The following is a 20,675-nucleotide window of genomic DNA, read 5'->3' as shown; positions in this document are numbered from 1 at the left end:
TTTGGTCAGTGTTGCTCAGTCATTAGTTTTCTATGTTGAGTTTTTGTGTACTTTTTGTTTTGGTTGCTACAGAAAACTAACAATCCTAACAAATAAGGACTCGAGTGAACCTGCTCAAGCAGGGTTCAAAATACTCAACCTGAGTGTTGACTTGGTAGTGATTACAGTAGAACCCACAGAACACTTGGCCATTGAGGCTCCTAAATCCTTTGATGTGCACTCGTTGATACTTTAGTCTGGGAGATCATGTCATTGCTCATCTGATTGGCATTCATACACGTACCACATTTTCTTAATGTTAAAATGTCTACACTAAATCCTTTTGATGTGTACTTGTTGATACTTTAGTCTGGGAGAACAAGATCATGTTCTGATATCTTTGGATCCTCTCATTGGCAATCATACATGTACCAAATGATTCATCCATCAATTGTTTTATTTCAACATTTCAATAACTTTTGTAGTGGTTAAATGTGTCAGTCTTGATAGTCAATGGATTTCCATTTGATTTTTACAGTTAGATAAAAGGGGAAAGAGAAGGGAGGGATAACATAAATGACAGGAAAGATGTAACTAAGATGTTGATGATGTTGAGAATTTAATTAAGAGAAAACATTATTTAAGAAGCCAGGGTGATCTGGAAGGAGAAGGGTGGAAGAGAAAGATGTTGATGATGTAGAGAATTTATTTAAGAGAACACATTACGTAAGAGGCCAGAGTGATCAGGAAGGAGAAGGGTGGGAGAGAAAGATGTTGATGATGTAGAGAATTTATTTAAGAGAACACATTACGTAGGAGGTAGTTAGATGAGAAGATAATTAACAGTACAGAGTATATTATATATGTATTACATAATCATGTCAGGATTTATTGGCCAAACATTATTTCTCATGTTAGAAAACAAGGTGTAAGCTTAATCATATCTAACAGAGCTACTCAATTATATATACCAATTAAAGTAGTAAATTGATAATTGAATTAATTTATTGTCATAAATTATTAATAAGTTACATCTAGATATATTTTTCTTTATTTCACTTATAGGGAATTTTATTCTTATAAATGCCACAAGTCAAAATAAAGAGACACATGTATGTACAAATGAACTCTACAAATTGAAAGCATGGAGACACATGTCTATTTATAAACTATGCCACAAGTCAAGAGCAGGGAAAGACATGTTATACAGATAATACCACAAATCACAAGAAAGGAGACACAAAAATTGAAAACAAGGAGACACATGTATACACAAACTAATTTCACAAATCAAAAGCACAGATACACAAAGTCATGTATATATACATATCAATCCATATGTATTTCTAAACTATGTGATAAATCAAGGAAAAGGAGACATGTATATATTAGTTTTCTCGTTTGAATTGTTTTACATTGTCTTATCGGGGCCTTTTATACATGTAGCTGACTATGCAGTGTGGGTTTTGCTCATTGTTGAAGGCCGTACGGTGACCTATTGTTGTTAATGTTTGTGCCATTTTGGTCTTTTGTGAATAGTTGTCTCATTGGCAATCATACCACATCTTCTTTTTTATATATGAAGTAACTAACAAAATGAATTAAACAGCAAAACAGCAATGGGATGCAAGTAAAGTTTTGACCACCCATCAACACTAGAAGTCACTGTGGAAGTTCAACATTCTGAGCATTCAACATCCATTTTATATAGAGCATGTATAGCCAACCATTTATGAACATAGAGCACTGGTTGTTTGCATCCTATTGTGACATGTAATAATGATCAGCAATATACACCTAGTCCTTAAATCTTTATAACGATTAAATTGTTTATACTTCATGCGACTGTGATAATGTGTGGTGTACACGAGCTGAGGTAGACCGGCTGATATATATGTGTACATGTGATAATGTGTGGTGTACACAAGCTGAGGTAGACAGGCTGATATATGTGTACATGTGATAGTGTGTGGTGTACACAAGCTGAGGTAGACCGGCTGATATATGTGTACATGTTATAGTGTGTGGTGTACACAAGCTGAGGTAGACCGGCTGATATATGTGTACATGTTATAGTGTGTGATGTACACAAGCTGAGGTAGACCGGCTGATATATGTGTACATGTTATAGTGTGTGATGTACACAAGCTGAGGTAGACCGGCTGATATATGTATACACCATATGTAACTGTTTAATTTAAATGTACATTACATTCTTTATTTTACAGAATAATGGGGATCATCGATTGACTTCTCTGCTGTCGACCTGGAGAGGACCTCGTACTGTCATCATACCAAAGACTGACCAAGGATACGGCTTTACTCTTAGACACTTTATTGTATACCCTCCTGATATAACCAGGTCCAGTCCAAATTTACATGTAAGTTTTGTGGTCTAGAAAGGAAATCATCGAATTAGAATCATTATAGAAACAGATTCTACCACTATAACTTGTGTATCACAATATTTCTACAGTCTCAACAGTTTAATTTTAATTATTAAAAAAGCTTGGCAAGTCTTACAAGTGCTTTTAAAAATATTTCAATTTAATTGTCTTGAGTGGAGAAATATCATAGCATACTTGTTGGAGTGGTGGAACTATCATACCTAAATCTCTGCTTGAAACATTCACATCAAAGCATCTGGAAAAATCATTTTATGTCTACAGATTTTAGATAACCGCTACTCTGCTGTTTAATTGGAAATTCAAGTTTTGATATTCAACATTTATTAATTCCTCAGTAACTGCAGAAAAAGATAAGTTCTTGGATTTGAGAGATTTTGAATTATACTTATATAATCATTCAAATTAAACAAGGGAAAGATTATTTTGTTGATGGAATTTAGTAAGGAATTGTGGTAAGTTTCAGTTTGTTCTTATGTACTTTGTAAGCTACAATCTTCTGCATTAAATTGTTGTAACCTACATTTTTAGCTCACCTGGCCCGAAGGGCCAAGTGAGCTTATGCCATCACTTGGCGTCCGTCGTCGTCCGTCGTCGCCTGTCGTCGTAAACTATTTCAAGAATCTTCTCCTCTGAAACTACTGGGCCAAATACTTCCAAACTTTAACTGAATGTTCCTTAGGGTATCCAGTTTATAAATTGTATCCAAAGTTTTGATCTATCAACAAACATGGTCGCCATTGCTAAAAATAGAACATAGGGGTCAAATGCAGTTTTTGGCTTATAACTCAAAAACCAAAGCATTTAGAGCAAATCTGACATAGGGTAAAATTGTTTATCAGGTCAAGACCTATCTGCCCTGAAATTTTCAGATGAATCAGACAACCTGTTGTTGGGTTGCTGCCCCTGAATTGGTAATTTTAAGGAAATTTTGCTGTTTTTGGTTATTATCTTGAATATTATAATAGATAGAGATAAACTGTAAACAGCAATAATGTTCAGCAAAGTAAGATTTACAAATAAGTCAACATGACGGAAATGGTCAGTTGACCCCTTTAGGAGTTATTGCCCTTTATAGTCGATTTTTAACCATTTTTCGTAAATCTAAGTAATCTTTTACAAAAATCTTCTCCTCTGAAACTACTGGGCCAAATACTTCCAAACTTTAACTGAATGTTCCTTAGGGTATCTTGTTTGTAAATTGTATCCGAAGTTTTGATCTATCAACAAACATGGTCGCTATTGCTAAAAATAGAACATAGGGGTCAAATGCAGTTTTTGGCTTATAACTCAAAAACCAAAGCATTTAGAGCAAATCTGACATGGGGTAAAATTGTTTATCAGGTCAAGATCTATCTGCCATGAAATTTTCAGATGAATCAGACAACCTGTTGTTGGGATGCTGCCCCTTAATTGATAATTTTAAGGAAATTTTGCTGTTTTTGTTTATTATCTTGAATATTATTATAGATAGAGATAGACTGTAAACAGCAATAATGTTCAGCAAAGTAAGATCTACAAATAATTTAAATTGACCAAAATTGTCAATTGACCCCTTAAGGAGTTATTGCCCTTTAAAGACTGTTTTCACAATTTGTTCATCATGTTGACTTACTTTAAAAAATCTTCTCCTTTGAAACTGCTGTATCAATTTCAGCCAAACTTAGGCTAAATGAGTTTCAGATTATCTGGTATAAATTTTATAATTTATTTCCTTGTATGTCAAGAAACATAGCTCCTATGGCTAAAAATAGAACGAAGGAGAAAATGATTATTTTTTTTGGCATTTGAAGAAAATAGGAAGATCCAAAGAACATTTAAATAAATTTAAAAGCCAAAATAATCATTGATGAGAGATTTAACCAAAAGAATTAAGGTGAGCTATTCAGGCTCTTGAGAGCCTCTTGTTTAGCTATATGATATATCATATAATATTTGTTTTACAATTTTATGCGATTTGATTTTTTTGAAATATACAGCAATTGTTTTGACAAAAAAATCTTAATTGTTACCTTTTAATAATTTAACTGCATCTATTATCACTGAACTAGTACACATTTTTGTTAAGGGGACAGGCCAGCTGAGGCAAGCCTATGTTAGTGGAATTTTTTAATTGTGTTGAAGACCTATTTGTGGCCTTCTGGCCTTCAGCTGTTTGATGCTATTTAGTAGGGTTGTTGGTTGGTTCTTTGACACATTTCCGACATCCATTCTCAATTTTATTGAATATATGGTCTTATACAAAGATAGACAGATCACTATATTGATTTTGAGGTCAAGAATACATATGATATATAAGCTTTACTTGGATAAAGAGAGGAGGCTAGTCCAGTTTTGATTGTGAGGTCAATCTGTTACTGTTATTCTGTTACTGGTATGTTCCTCCTATCTAAGGAGCACTCTCGAAGGATAAGAATATGAATATTTGCAGGGACCTGTTAGTAGCACCATTACCCATATAAAAGTCATCTCACTGTACAGTATTTTCCTTAAATTTTGATATGCTGATTACTATATTAATACAACACATTCTCAATATATACAATGTCTTTTGATACTGGTTACTCTTTCAAAGGGTTAGGGTTAGGGTTCAAGGTCATATTAACTATAAATCTTCAATAGTTTGTGCAGAGACAAGGTTTCTTTCAGATGCTCTGCAATTAAATTTATTATCAACTTGTCCCTCATTAGCATAACATACATAGTGTTAGTATCTTGCTCTCCAAATTTACTTTCAGTTTTCCGTTATTTCTTCTAACCACTCATAAGTAAATTAGACCGTTGCTTGAGTGTCCATAGCTCATTCCTTTTACTCTTAACTTTCATGTATCCCTTCTGGGCACTCTTTAGTTGTTTTGAGAATTCCTTTTACTCTAAACTTTCATGTATCCCTTCTGGGCACTCTTTAGTTGTTTTGAGTATCCCTTCTGGGCACTCTTTAGTTGTTTTGATTATTCCTTCATGATCTTGCTCATCAATATTAAAGTAAACTCACAGATGAAAATGAAATATACACAATAAAATGTACCAGTTATTATTGTGTATGATTCTGTGGTATTTATACATCTGTTGAATACTTTATGACTTGCAATAAAAAAAATTGACTGCTGTCTGTCTTATGAAGTGTTGATAAGATATTCCATGTTATCAGTATAGTGTTGATAGTAATGCTTCATTTATACAACCTAAGATATATTTCTAATGATGAGTAGTGTACCATCAATATCATATTGATAATTATCTAGTCTGGGTTTAACTGTCATTTTAAAAGATCATGTTCTTTCAGTTGTTTTTTAATATACTCTAGGTTTTATTGTATGATTGATGTCATATTTAGATGATTTGTGTTTAACTGTAACTTAGATCCTGTCCTGTAGGTTTTACTTTACCAATGGTATCATATTTAACTGATTGGGGTTTAACTGTAACTTAGATCCTGTCCTGTAGGTTTTACTTTACCAATGGTATCATATTTAACTGATTGGGGTTTAACTGTAACTTAGATCCTGTTTTCTAGGCTTTACTTTACCAATGGTATCATATTTAACTGATTGGGGTTTAACTGTAACTTAGATCCTGTCCTGTAGGTTTTTCTGTACCATCATATTTAGCTGATTTCTGTTTACCCTTAAGAATTTTTCATTCTAATAGTTGAAAAAAATGTCAGACTCTTCATGCAATGCTGAAGAAAAATGTGCCTTGAAATAAAAACGTTGATAAGTTATGCTGATGATTGTTGGTATTCCATGGCTGGATTGACATAATTGTTTCTCCAAATACTTGTACAAGCATCACTTAAATTACACACAAATTCTTGCCATCCCAGCTTTGAAGAATGATTGTTAAAGGTTTATACATTACACAGGAGAAATATTTGTTTAAATCTCCTCATGTTATTCTGATAAACCTTTATCTACTTTAGTAAAAATCTTTGTTGTTTAATCTGAATCAAACAAACATCATTAACATACATCAGACAGCTGCAGCTTCTTTATAATTATTTTACAATATCCCTTGATGGGTAGGCAGCTAGAAACCTTTGTGGGTTAGGCCATATGGGAGCTATATAACCCTTTTATATAATTACTATACAATATCCCTTGATGGGTAGGCAGCTAGAAACCTTTGTGGGTTAGGCCATATGGGAGCTATATAACCCTTTTATATAATTACTATACAATATCCCTTGATGGGTAGGCAGCTAGAAACCTTTGTGGGTTAGGCCATATGGGAGCTATATAACCCTTTTATATAATTACTATACAATATCCCTTGATGGGTAGGCAGCTAGAAACCTTTGTGGGTTAGGCCATATGGGAGCTATATAACCCTTTTATATAATTACTATACAATGCCCTGCGATGGGTAGGGCATGGGTGCTGAAACTCTCGATGGGGAAGGCATGAGTGCTGAAACCCTTGATGGGTAAGGCATGGGTGCTGAAACACTTGATGGGTAAGGCATGGGTCCTGAAACACTTGATGGGTAAGGCATGGGTGCTGAAACACTTGATGGGTAAGACATGGGTGCTGAAACCCTTGATGGGTAAGACATGGGTGCTGAAATCCTTGATGGGTAAGACATGGGTTCTGAAACCCTTGATGGGTAAGACATGGGTGCTGAAACCCTTGATGGGTAAGACATGGGTGCTGAAACCCTTGATGGTAAGACATGGGTGCTGAAACCCTTGATAGGTAAGACATTGGTGCTGAAACCCTTGATGGGCAAGACATGGGTGCTGAAACCCTTGATCGGTAAGACATTGGTGCTGAAACCCTTGATAGGTAAGACATTGGTGCTGAAACCCTTGATGGGTAAGACATGGGTGCTGAAAGCCTTGATGGGTAAGGCATGGGTGCTGAAACCCTTGATGGGTAAGGCATGGGTGCTGAAACCCTTGATGGGTAAGACATTGGTGCTGAAACCCTTGATGGGTAAGGCATGGGTGCTGAAACCCTTGATGGGTAAGACATTGGTGCTGAATCCCTTGATTAGACCGTTGGTTTTCCGGTTTGAATGGTTTTACACTAGTAATTTTGGGGCCCTTTATAGCTTGTTGTTCGGTGTGAGCCAAGGCTCCGTGTTGAAGGCCGTACTTTAACCTATAATGGTTTAATTTTTAAATTGTTATTTGGATGGAGAGTTGTCTCATTGGCACTCACACCACATCTTCCTATATCTAAGACATGGGTGCTGAAACCCTTGATCGGTAAGACATTGGTGCTGAAACCCTTGATGGGTAAGACATTGGTGCTGAAACCCTTGATGGGTAAGACATGGGTGCTGAAACCCTTGATCGGTAAGACATTGGTGCTGAAACCCTTGATGGGTAAGGCATGGGTGCTGAAACCCTTGATGGGTAAGGCATGGGTGCTGAAACCCTTAATGGGTAAGACATGGGTGCTGAAACCCTTGATGGGTAAGACATGGGTGCTGAAACCCTTGATGGGTAAGACATGGGTGCAGAAACCCTTGATGGGTAAGGCATGGGTGCTGGAACCCTTGATGGGTAAGACATGGGTGCTGAAACCCTTGATGGGTAAGACATGGGTGCTGAAACCCTTGATGGGTAAGACATGGATGCTGAAACCCTTGATGGGTAATGCATGGGTGCTGAAACCCTTGATGGGTAAGACATGGGTGCTGAAACTCTGATGGATAAGACATGGGTGCTGAAACCCTTGATTGGTAAGATATGGGTGCTGAAACCCTTGATGGGTAAGGCATGGGTGCTGAAACCATTGATGGGTAAGACATGGGTGCTGAAACCCTTGATGGTAAGACATGGGAGCTGAAACACTTGATGGGTAAGGCATGGGTCATAACAGATATAATACCTTGACTTTCACTAAAACTGATTTTGGACAGGACAAATATAGAGACTGGGAGCATCTGTTTATAGAGATCCTCAAAGGAATTAAAAATTATGATGATCTCTTATTTCTTACTTTTTAATGGGATTGCTTTTAAATAAGATATTTTTGGAATGTACAACTGTATAAAATATGTGTCAAGCTTACAAACTTGTAAACATTGCAATTAGAATACTTCTCATTTAAGTGTAAAATATTATATAAACACTTAAAACATTAGTATATATATTATTGCTACTTGTGTTGGAATATAGACATCATAGAACAGAATGTTTGTATGATGTTATACTGGAATATAGACATCATAGAACAGAATGTGTGTATGATGTTATACTGGAATAGGACATAATAGAACAGAATGTTTGTATGATGTTATACTGGAATATAGACATCATAGAACAGAATGTTTGTATGATGTTATACTGGAATATAGACATCAGAGAACAGAATGTTTGTATGGTGTTATACTGGAATATAGACATCATAGAACAGAATGTTTGTATGGTGTTATACTGGAATAGGACACATCAATGAACAGAATGTTTGTATGATGTTATACTGGAATATAGACATCATAGAACAGAATGTTTGTATGATGTTATACTGGAATATAGACATCAGAGAACAGAATGTTTTTATGATGTTATACTGGAATAGGACACATCATAGAACAGAATGTTTGTATGATGTTATACTGGAATATAGACATCATAGAACAGAATGTTTGTATGATGTTATACTGGAATATAGACATCATAGAACAGAATGTTTGTATGATGTTATACTGGAATATAGACATCATAGAACAGAATGTTTGTATGATGTTATACTGGAATAGGACATAATAGAACAGAATGTTTGTATGATGTTATACTGGAATATAGACATCATAGAACAGAATGTTTGTATGATGTTATACTGGAATAGGACACATCATAGAACAGAATGTGTGTATGATGTTATACTGGAATAGGACACATCATAGAACAGAATGTTTTTATGATGTTATACTGGAATAGGACACATCATAGAACAGAATGTTTGTATGGTGTTATACTGGAATAGGACACATCAATGAACAGAATGTTTGTATGATGTTATACTGGAATATAGACATCATAGAACAGAATGTGTGTATGATGTTATACTGGAATAGGACATAATAGAACAGAATGTTTGTATGATGTTATACTGGAATATAGACATCATAGAACAGAATGTTTGTATGATGTTATACTGGAATATAGACATCATAGAACAGAATGTGTGTATGATGTTATACTGGAATATAGACATCATAGAACAGAATGTTTGTATGATGTTATACTGGAATATAGACATCATAGAACATAATGTTTGTATGATGTTATACTGGAATAGGACACATCATAGAACAGAATGTGTGTATGATGTTATACTGGAATAGGACACATCATAGAACAGAATGTTTTTATGATGTTATACTGGAATATAGACATCATAGAACAGAATGTTTGTATGATGTTATACTGGAATATAGACATCATAGAACAGAATGTTTGTATGATGTTATACTGGAATATAGACATCATAGAACAGAATGTGTGTATGATGTTATACTGGAATAGGACACATCATAGAACAGAATGTTTGTATGGTGTTATACTGGAATATAGACATCATAGAACAGAATGTTTGTATGATGTTATACTGGAATATAGACATCATAGAACAGAATGTTTGTATGATGTTATACTGGAATATAGACATCAGAGAACAGAATGTTTGTATGATGTTATACTGGAATATAGACATCATAGAACAGAATGTTTGTATGATGTTATACTGGAATATAGACATCATAGAACAGAATGTTTTTATGATGTTATACTGGAATATAGACATCATAGAACAGAATGTTTGTATGATGTTATACTGGAATATAGACATCATAGAACAGAATGTTTGTATGATGTTATACTGGAATATAGACATAATAGAACAGAATGTTCGTATGATGTTATACTGGAATATAGACATCATAGAACAGAATGTTTGTATGGTGTTATACTGGAATATAGACATATAGACATCATAGAACAGAATGTTCGTATGATGTTATACTGGAATATAGACATCATAGAACAGAATGTTTGTATGATGTTATACTGGAATAGGACATCATAGAACAGAATGTTCGTATGATGTTATACTGGAATATAGACATCATAGAACAGAATGTTTGTATGATGTTATACTGGAATAGGACATATAGACATCATAGAACAGAATGTTTGTATGATGTTATACTGGAATATAGACATCATAGAACAGAATGTTTGTATGATGTTATACTGGAATAGGACATCATAGAACAGAATGTTCGTATGATGTTATACTGGAATATAGACATCATAGAACAGAATGTTTGTATGATGTTATACTGGAATATAGACATCATAGAACAGAATGTTTGTATGATGTTATACTGGAATATAGACATCATAGAACAGAATGTTTGTATGATGTTATACTGGAATATAGACATCATAGAACAGAATGTTTGTATGATGTTATACTGGAATAGGACATATAGACATCATAGAACAGAATGTTTGTATGATGTTATACTGGAATATAGACATCATAGAACAGAATGTTTGTATGATGTTATACTGGAATAGGACATATAGACATCATAGAACAGAATGTTCGTATGATGTTATACTGGAATATAGACATCATAGAACAGAATGTTTGTATGATGTTATACTGGAATATAGACATCATAGAACAGAATGTTTGTATGATGTTATACTGGAATATAGACATCAGAGAACAGAATGTTTGTATGATGTTATACTGGAATATAGACATCATAGAACATAATGTTTGTATGATGTTATACTGGAATAGGACACATCATAGAACAGAATGTGTGTATGATGTTATACTGGAATAGGACACATCATAGAACAGAATGTTTTTATGATGTTATACTGGAATATAGACATCATAGAACAGAATGTTTGTATGATGTTATACTGGAATATAGACATCATAGAACAGAATGTTTGTATGATGTTATACTGGAATATAGACATCATAGAACAGAATGTGTGTATGATGTTATACTGGAATAGGACACATCATAGAACAGAATGTTTGTATGGTGTTATACTGGAATATAGACATCATAGAACAGAATGTTTGTATGATGTTATACTGGAATATAGACATCATAGAACAGAATGTTTGTATGATGTTATACTGGAATATAGACATCAGAGAACAGAATGTTTGTATGATGTTATACTGGAATATAGACATCATAGAACAGAATGTTTGTATGATGTTATACTGGAATATAGACATCATAGAACAGAATGTTTTTATGATGTTATACTGGAATATAGACATCATAGAACAGAATGTTTGTATGATGTTATACTGGAATATAGACATCATAGAACAGAATGTTTGTATGATGTTATACTGGAATATAGACATAATAGAACAGAATGTTCGTATGATGTTATACTGGAATATAGACATCATAGAACAGAATGTTTGTATGGTGTTATACTGGAATATAGACATATAGACATCATAGAACAGAATGTTCGTATGATGTTATACTGGAATATAGACATCATAGAACAGAATGTTTGTATGATGTTATACTGGAATAGGACATCATAGAACAGAATGTTCGTATGATGTTATACTGGAATATAGACATCATAGAACAGAATGTTTGTATGATGTTATACTGGAATAGGACATATAGACATCATAGAACAGAATGTTTGTATGATGTTATACTGGAATATAGACATCATAGAACAGAATGTTTGTATGATGTTATACTGGAATAGGACATCATAGAACAGAATGTTCGTATGATGTTATACTGGAATATAGACATCATAGAACAGAATGTTTGTATGATGTTATACTGGAATATAGACATCATAGAACAGAATGTTTGTATGATGTTATACTGGAATATAGACATCATAGAACAGAATGTTTGTATGATGTTATACTGGAATATAGACATCATAGAACAGAATGTTTGTATGATGTTATACTGGAATAGGACATATAGACATCATAGAACAGAATGTTTGTATGATGTTATACTGGAATATAGACATCATAGAACAGAATGTTTGTATGATGTTATACTGGAATAGGACATATAGACATCATAGAACAGAATGTTCGTATGATGTTATACTGGAATATAGACATCATAGAACAGAATGTTTGTATGATGTTATACTGGAATATAGACATCATAGAACAGAATGTTTGTATGATGTTATACTGGAATATAGACATCAGAGAACAGAATGTTTGTATGATGTTATACTGGAATATAGACATCATAGAACAGAATGTTTGTATGATGTTATACTGGAATATAGACATCATAGAACAGAATGTTTGTATGATGTTATACTGGAATATAGACATCATAGAACAGAATGTTTGTATGATGTTATACTGGAATATAGACATCATAGAACAGAATGTTTGTATGATGTTATACTGGAATATAGACATAATAGAACAGAATGTTCGTATGATGTTATACTGGAATATAGACATCATAGAACAGAATGTTTGTATGGTTTTATACTGGAATATAGACATATAGACATCATAGAACAGAATGTTCGTATGATGTTATACTGGAATATAGACATCATAGAACAGAATGTTTGTACGATGTTATACTGGAATAGGACATATAGACATCATAGAACAGAATGTTTGTATGATGTTATACTGGAATATAGACATCATAGAACAGAATGTTTGTATGATGTTATACTGGAATAGGACACATCATAGAACAGAATGTTTGTATGATGTTATACTGGAATAGGACACATCATAGAACAGAATGTTTGTATGATGTTATACTGGAATATAGACATCATAGAACAGAATGTTTGTATGATGTTATACTGGAATATAGACATCATAGAACAGAATGTTTGTATGATGTTATACTGGAATATAGACATCATAGAACAGAATGTTTGTATGATGTTATACTGGAATATAGACATCATAGAACAGAATGTTTGTATGATGTTATACTGGAATATAGACATCATAGAACAGAATGTTCGTATGATGTTATACTGGAATATAGACATCATAGAACAGAATGTTTGTATGGTTTTATACTGGAATATAGACATATAGACATCATAGAACAGAATGTTCGTATGATGTTATACTGGAATATAGACATCATAGAACAGAATGTTTGTACGATGTTATACTGGAATAGGACATATAGACATCATAGAACAGAATGTTTGTATGATGTTATACTGGAATATAGACATCATAGAACAGAATGTTTGTATGATGTTATACTGGAATATAGACATCATAGAACAGAATGTTTGTATGATGTTATACTGGAATAGGACATATAGACATCATAGAACAGAATGTTTGTATGATGTTATACTGGAATATAGACATCATAGAACAGAATGTTTGTATGATGTTATACTGGAATAGGACATATAGACATCATAGAACAGAATGTTCGTATGATGTTATACTGGAATAGGACATATAGACATCATAGAACAGAATGTTTGTATGATGTTATACTGGAATATAGACATCACAGAACAGAATGTTTGTATGATGTAATACTGGAATAGGACACATCACAGAACAGAATGTTTGTATGGTGTTATAATGGAATATAGACATCATAGAACAGAATGTTTGTATGATGTTATACTGGAATATAGACATCATAGAACAGAATGTTTGTATGATGTTATACTGGAATAGGACACATCACAGAACAGAATGTTTGTATGATGTTATACTGGAATATAGACATCATAGAACAGAATGTTTGTATGATGTTATACTGGAATAGGACATATAGACATCATAGAACAGAATGTTCGTATGATGTTATACTGGAATAGGACATATAGACATCATAGAACAGAATGTTTGTATGATGTTATACTGGAATATAGACATCACAGAACAGAATGTTTGTATGATGTTATACTGGAATAGGACACATCACAGAACAGAATGTTTGTATGGTGTTATAATGGAATATAGACATCATAGAACAGAATGTTTGTATGATGTTATACTGGAATATAGACATCATAGAACAGAATGTTTGTATGATGTTATACTGGAATAGGACACATCACAGAACAGAATGTTTGTATGATGTTATACTGGAATATAGACATCATAGAACAGAATGTTTGTATGATGTTATACTGGAATAGGACATATAGACATCATAGAACAGAATGTTCTTATGATGTTATACTGGAATAGGACATATAGACATCATAGAACAGAATGTTTGTATGATGTTATACTGGAATATAGACATCACAGAACAGAATGTTTGTATGATGTTATACTGGAATAGGACACATCACAGAACAGAATGTTTGTATGGTGTTATAATGGAATATAGACATCATAGAACAGAATGTTTGTATGGTGTTATACTGGAATATAGACATCACAGAACAGAATGTTTGTATGGTGTTATAATGGAATATAGACATCATAGAACAGAATGTTTGTATGATGTTATACTGGAATATAGACATCACAGAACAGAATGTTTGTATGATGTTATACTGGAATATAGACATCACAGAACAGAATGTTTGTATGGTGTTATACTGGAATGTAGACATCATAGAACAGAATGTTTGTATGATGTTATACTGGAATATAGACATCATAGAACAGAATGTTTGTATGATGTTATACTGGAATATAGACATCATAGAACAGAATGTTTGTATGGTGTTATACTGGAATATAGACATCATAGAACAGAATATTTGTATGATGTTATACTGGAATATAGACATCATAGAACAGAATGTTTGTATGATGTTATACTGGAATATAGACATCATAGAACAGAATGTTTGTATGATGTTATACTGGAATATAGACATCATAGAACAGAATGTTTGTATGATGTTATACTGGAATAGGACATATAGACATCATAGAACAGAATGTTCGTATGATGTTATACTGGAATAGGACATATAGACATCATAGAACAGAATGTTTGTATGATGTTATACTGGAATATAGACATCACAGAACAGAATGTTTGTATGATGTTATACTGGAATAGGACACATCACAGAACAGAATGTTTGTATGGTGTTATAATGGAATATAGACATCATAGAACAGAATGTTTGTATGATGTTATACTGGAATATAGACATCATAGAACAGAATGTTTGTATGATGTTATACTGGAATAGGACACATCACAGAACAGAATGTTTGTATGATGTTATACTGGAATATAGACATCATAGAACAGAATGTTTGTATGATGTTATACTGGAATAGGACATATAGACATCATAGAACAGAATGTTCGTATGATGTTATACTGGAATAGGACATATAGACATCATAGAACAGAATGTTTGTATGATGTTATACTGGAATATAGACATCACAGAACAGAATGTTTGTATGATGTTATACTGGAATAGGACACATCACAGAACAGAATGTTTGTATGGTGTTATAATGGAATATAGACATCATAGAACAGAATGTTTGTATGGTGTTATACTGGAATATAGACATCACAGAACAGAATGTTTGTATGGTGTTATAATGGAATATAGACATCATAGAACAGAATGTTTGTATGATGTTATACTGGAATATAGACATCACAGAACAGAATGTTTGTATGATGTTATACTGGAATATAGACATCACAGAACAGAATGTTTGTATGGTGTTATACTGGAATGTAGACATCATAGAACAGACTGTTTGTATGATGTTATACTGGAATATAGACATCATAGAACAGAATGTTTGTATGATGTTATACTGGAATATAGACATCATAGAACAGAATGTTTGTATGGTGTTATACTGGAATATAGACATCATAGAACAGAATGTTTGTATGATGTTATACTGGAATATAGACATCATAGAACAGAATGTTTGTATGATGTTATACTGGAATATAGACATCATAGAACAGAATGTTTGTATGATGTTATACTGGAATATAGACATCATAGAACAGAATGTTTGTATGATGTTATACTGGAATAGGACATATAGACATCATAGAACAGAATGTTCGTATGATGTAATACTGGAATAGGACATATAGACATCATAGAACAGAATGTTTGTATGATGTTATACTGGAATATAGACATCACAGAACAGAATGTTTGTATGATGTTATACTGGAATAGGACACATCACAGAACAGAATGTTTGTATGGTGTTATAATGGAATATAGACATCATAGAACAGAATGTTTGTATGATGTTATACTGGAATATAGACATCACAGAACAGAATGTTTGTATGATGTTATACTGGAATATAGACATCATAGAACAGAATGTTTGTATGATGTTATACTGGAATATAGACATCATAGAACAGAATGTTTGTATGATGTTATACTGGAATAGGACACATCACAGAACAGAATGTTTGTATGATGTTATACTGGAATATAGACATCATAGAACAGAATGTTTGTATGATGTTATACTGGAATAGGACATATAGACATCATAGAACAGAATGTTCGTATGATGTTATACTGGAATAGGACATATAGACATCATAGAACAGAATGTTTGTATGATGTTATACTGGAATATAGACATCACAGAACAGAATGTTTGTATGATGTTATACTGGAATAGGACACATCACAGAACAGAATGTTTGTATGGTGTTATAATGGAATATAGACATCATAGAACAGAATGTTTGTATGGTGTTATACTGGAATATAGACATCACAGAACAGAATGTTTGTATGGTGTTATAATGGAATATAGACATCATAGAACAGAATGTTTGTATGATGTTATACTGGAATATAGACATCACAGAACAGAATGTTTGTATGATGTTATACTGGAATATAGACATCACAGAACAGAATGTTTGTATGGTGTTATACTGGAATGTAGACATCATAGAACAGAATGTTTGTATGATGTTATACTGGAATATAGACATCATAGAACAGAATGTTTGTATGATGTTATACTGGAATATAGACATCATAGAACAGAATGTTTGTATGGTGTTATACTGGAATATAGACATCATAGAACAGAATGTTTGTATGATGTTATACTGGAATATAGACATCATAGAACAGAATATTTGTATGATGTTATACTGGAATATAGACATCATAGAACAGAATGTTTGTATGATGTTATACTGGAATATAGACATCATAGAACAGAATGTTTGTATGATGTTATACTGGAATATAGACAACACAGAACAGAATGTTTGTATGGTGTTATACTGGAATGTAGACATCATAGAACAGAATGTTTGTATGATGTTATACTGGAATAGGACATATAGACATCATAGAACAGAATGTTCGTATGATGTAATACTGGAATAGGACATATAGACATCATAGAACAGAATGTTTGTATGATGTTATACTGGAATATAGACATCACAGAACAGAATGTTTGTATGATGTTATACTGGAATAGGACACATCACAGAACAGAATGTTTGTATGGTGTTATAATGGAATATAGACATCATAGAACAGAATGTTTGTATGATGTTATACTGGAATATAGACATCACAGAACAGAATGTTTGTATGATGTTATACTGGAATATAGACATCATAGAACAGAATGTTTGTATGATGTTATACTGGAATATAGACATCATAGAACAGAATGTTTGTATGATGTTATACTGGAATAGGACACATCACAGAACAGAATGTTTGTATGATGTTATACTGGAATATAGACATCATAGAACAGAATGTTTGTATGATGTTATACTGGAATAGGACATATAGACATCATAGAACAGAATGTTCGTATGATGTTATACTGGAATAGGACATATAGACATCATAGAACAGAATGTTTGTATGATGTTATACTGGAATATAGACATCACAGAACAGAATGTTTGTATGATGTTATACTGGAATAGGACACATCACAGAACAGAATGTTTGTATGGTGTTATAATGGAATATAGACATCATAGAACAGAATGTTTGTATGGTGTTATACTGGAATATAGACATCACAGAACAGAATGTTTGTATGGTGTTATAATGGAATATAGACATCATAGAACAGAATGTTTGTATGATGTTATACTGGAATATAGACATCACAGAACAGAATGTTTGTATGATGTTATACTGGAATATAGACATCACAGAACAGAATGTTTGTATGGTGTTATACTGGAATGTAGACATCATAGAACAGAATGTTTGTATGATGTTATACTGGAATATAGACATCATAGAACAGAATGTTTGTATGGTGTTATACTGGAATATAGACATCATAGAACAGAATGTTTGTATGATGTTATACTGGAATATAGACATCATAGAACAGAATATTTGTATGATGTTATACTGGAATATAGACATCATAGAACAGAATGTTTGTATGATGTTATACTGGAATATAGACATCATAGAACAGAATGTTTGTATGATGTTATACTGGAATATAGACAACACAGAACAGAATGTTTGTATGGTGTTATACTGGAATGTACAGAATGTTTGTATGATGTTATACTGGAATATAGACATCATAGAACAGAATGTTTGTATGATGTTATACTGGAATATAGACATCATAGAACAGAATGTTTGTATGGTGTTATACTGGAATATAGACATCATAGAACAGAATGTTTGTATGATGTTATACTGGAATATAGACATCATAGAACAGAATGTTTGTATGATGTTATACTGGAATATAGACATCATAGAACAGAATGTTTGTATGATGTTATACTGGAATATAGACATCATAGAACAGAATGTTTGTATGATGTTATACTGGAATATAGACATCATAGAACAGAATGTTTGTATGATGTTATACTGGAATATAGACATCATAGAACAGAATGTTTGTATGATGTTATACTGGAATATAGACATCACAGAACAGAATGTTTGTATGGTGTTATACTGGAATGTAGACATCACAGAACAGAATGTTTGTATGATGTTATACTGGAATATAGACATCATAGAACAGAATGTTTGTATGATGTTATACTGGAATATAGACATCATAGAACAGAATGTTTGTATGGTGTTATACTGGAATATAGACATCATAGAACAGAATGTTTGTATGATGTTATACTGGAATATAGACATCATAGAACAGAATGTTTGTATGATGTTATACTGGAATATAGACATCATAGAACAGAATGTTTGTATGATGTTATACTGGAATATAGACATCATAGAACAGAATGTTTGTATGATGTTATACTGGAATAGGACATATTATAGAACAGAATGTTTGTATGATGTTATACTGGAATATAGACATCATAGAACAGAATGTTTGTATGATGTTATACTGGAATAGGACATATTATAGAACAGAATGTTTGTATGATGTTATACTGGAATATAGACATCATAGAACAGAATGTTTGTATGATGTTATACTGGAATAGGACACATCATAGAACAGAATGTTTGTATGATGTTATACTGGAATATAGACATCATAGAACAGAATGTTTGTATGATGTTATACTGGAATATAGACATCATAGAACAGAATGTTTGTATGATGTTATACTGGAATATAGACATCACAGAACAGAATGTTTGTATGATGTTATAATGGAATATAGACATCATAGAACAGAATGTTTGTATGATGTTATACTGGAATATAGACATCACAGAACAGAATGTTTGTATGATGTTATACTGGAATATAGACATCATAGAACAGAATGTTTGTATGATGTTATACTGGAATATAGACATCATAGAACAGAATGTTTGTATGATGTTATACTGGAATAGGACACATCATAGAACAGAATGTTTGTATGATGCTATACTGGAATAGGACACATCATAGAACAGAATGTTTGTATGATGTTATACTGGAATATAGACATCATAGAACAGAATGTTTGTATGATGTTATACTGGAATATAGACATCATAGAACAGAATGTTTGTATGATGTTATACTGGAATATAGACATAATAGAACAGAATGTTCGTATGATGTTATACTGGAATAGGACATATCATAGAACAGAATGTTTGTATGGTGTTATACTGGAATATAGACATCATAGAACAGAATGTTTGTATGATGTTATACTGGAATAGGACACATCATAGAACAGAATGTTTGTATGATGTTATACTGGAATATAGACATCAGAGAACAGAATGTTTGTATGATGCTATACTGGAATAGGACACATCATAGAACAGAATGTTTGTATGATGTTATACTGGAATATAGACATAATAGAACAGAATGTTTGTATGATGTTATACTGGAATAGGAC

The 20,675-nt window shown here is 32.6% G+C and overlaps 1 protein-coding gene across 6 annotated transcripts in view; it reads left to right on the top strand.

Annotated features, from left to right (window-relative positions):
- Positions 1 to 20,675, top strand: part of LOC134706194 (rho GTPase-activating protein 21-like) — a 70,194-nt gene that overhangs the window by 17,152 nt on the left and 32,367 nt on the right. For all 6 annotated transcript variants that reach the window (XM_063564905.1, XM_063564906.1, XM_063564904.1 and 3 more), the window contains one exon: positions 2,208 to 2,360. In XM_063564905.1, coding sequence (XP_063420975.1) covers positions 2,208 to 2,360 — 153 coding nt within the window. The remainder of the gene's footprint in view (positions 1 to 2,207; positions 2,361 to 20,675) is intronic.

This window comes from Mytilus trossulus, chromosome 2 (assembly GCF_036588685.1).
Source record: "Mytilus trossulus isolate FHL-02 chromosome 2, PNRI_Mtr1.1.1.hap1, whole genome shotgun sequence".
Taxonomy (NCBI): Eukaryota; Metazoa; Mollusca; class Bivalvia; order Mytilida; family Mytilidae; genus Mytilus; species Mytilus trossulus.
The sequence above is the reverse complement of the archived record's forward strand: the minus strand, read 5'-3'. Positions and strand labels throughout refer to the sequence as shown.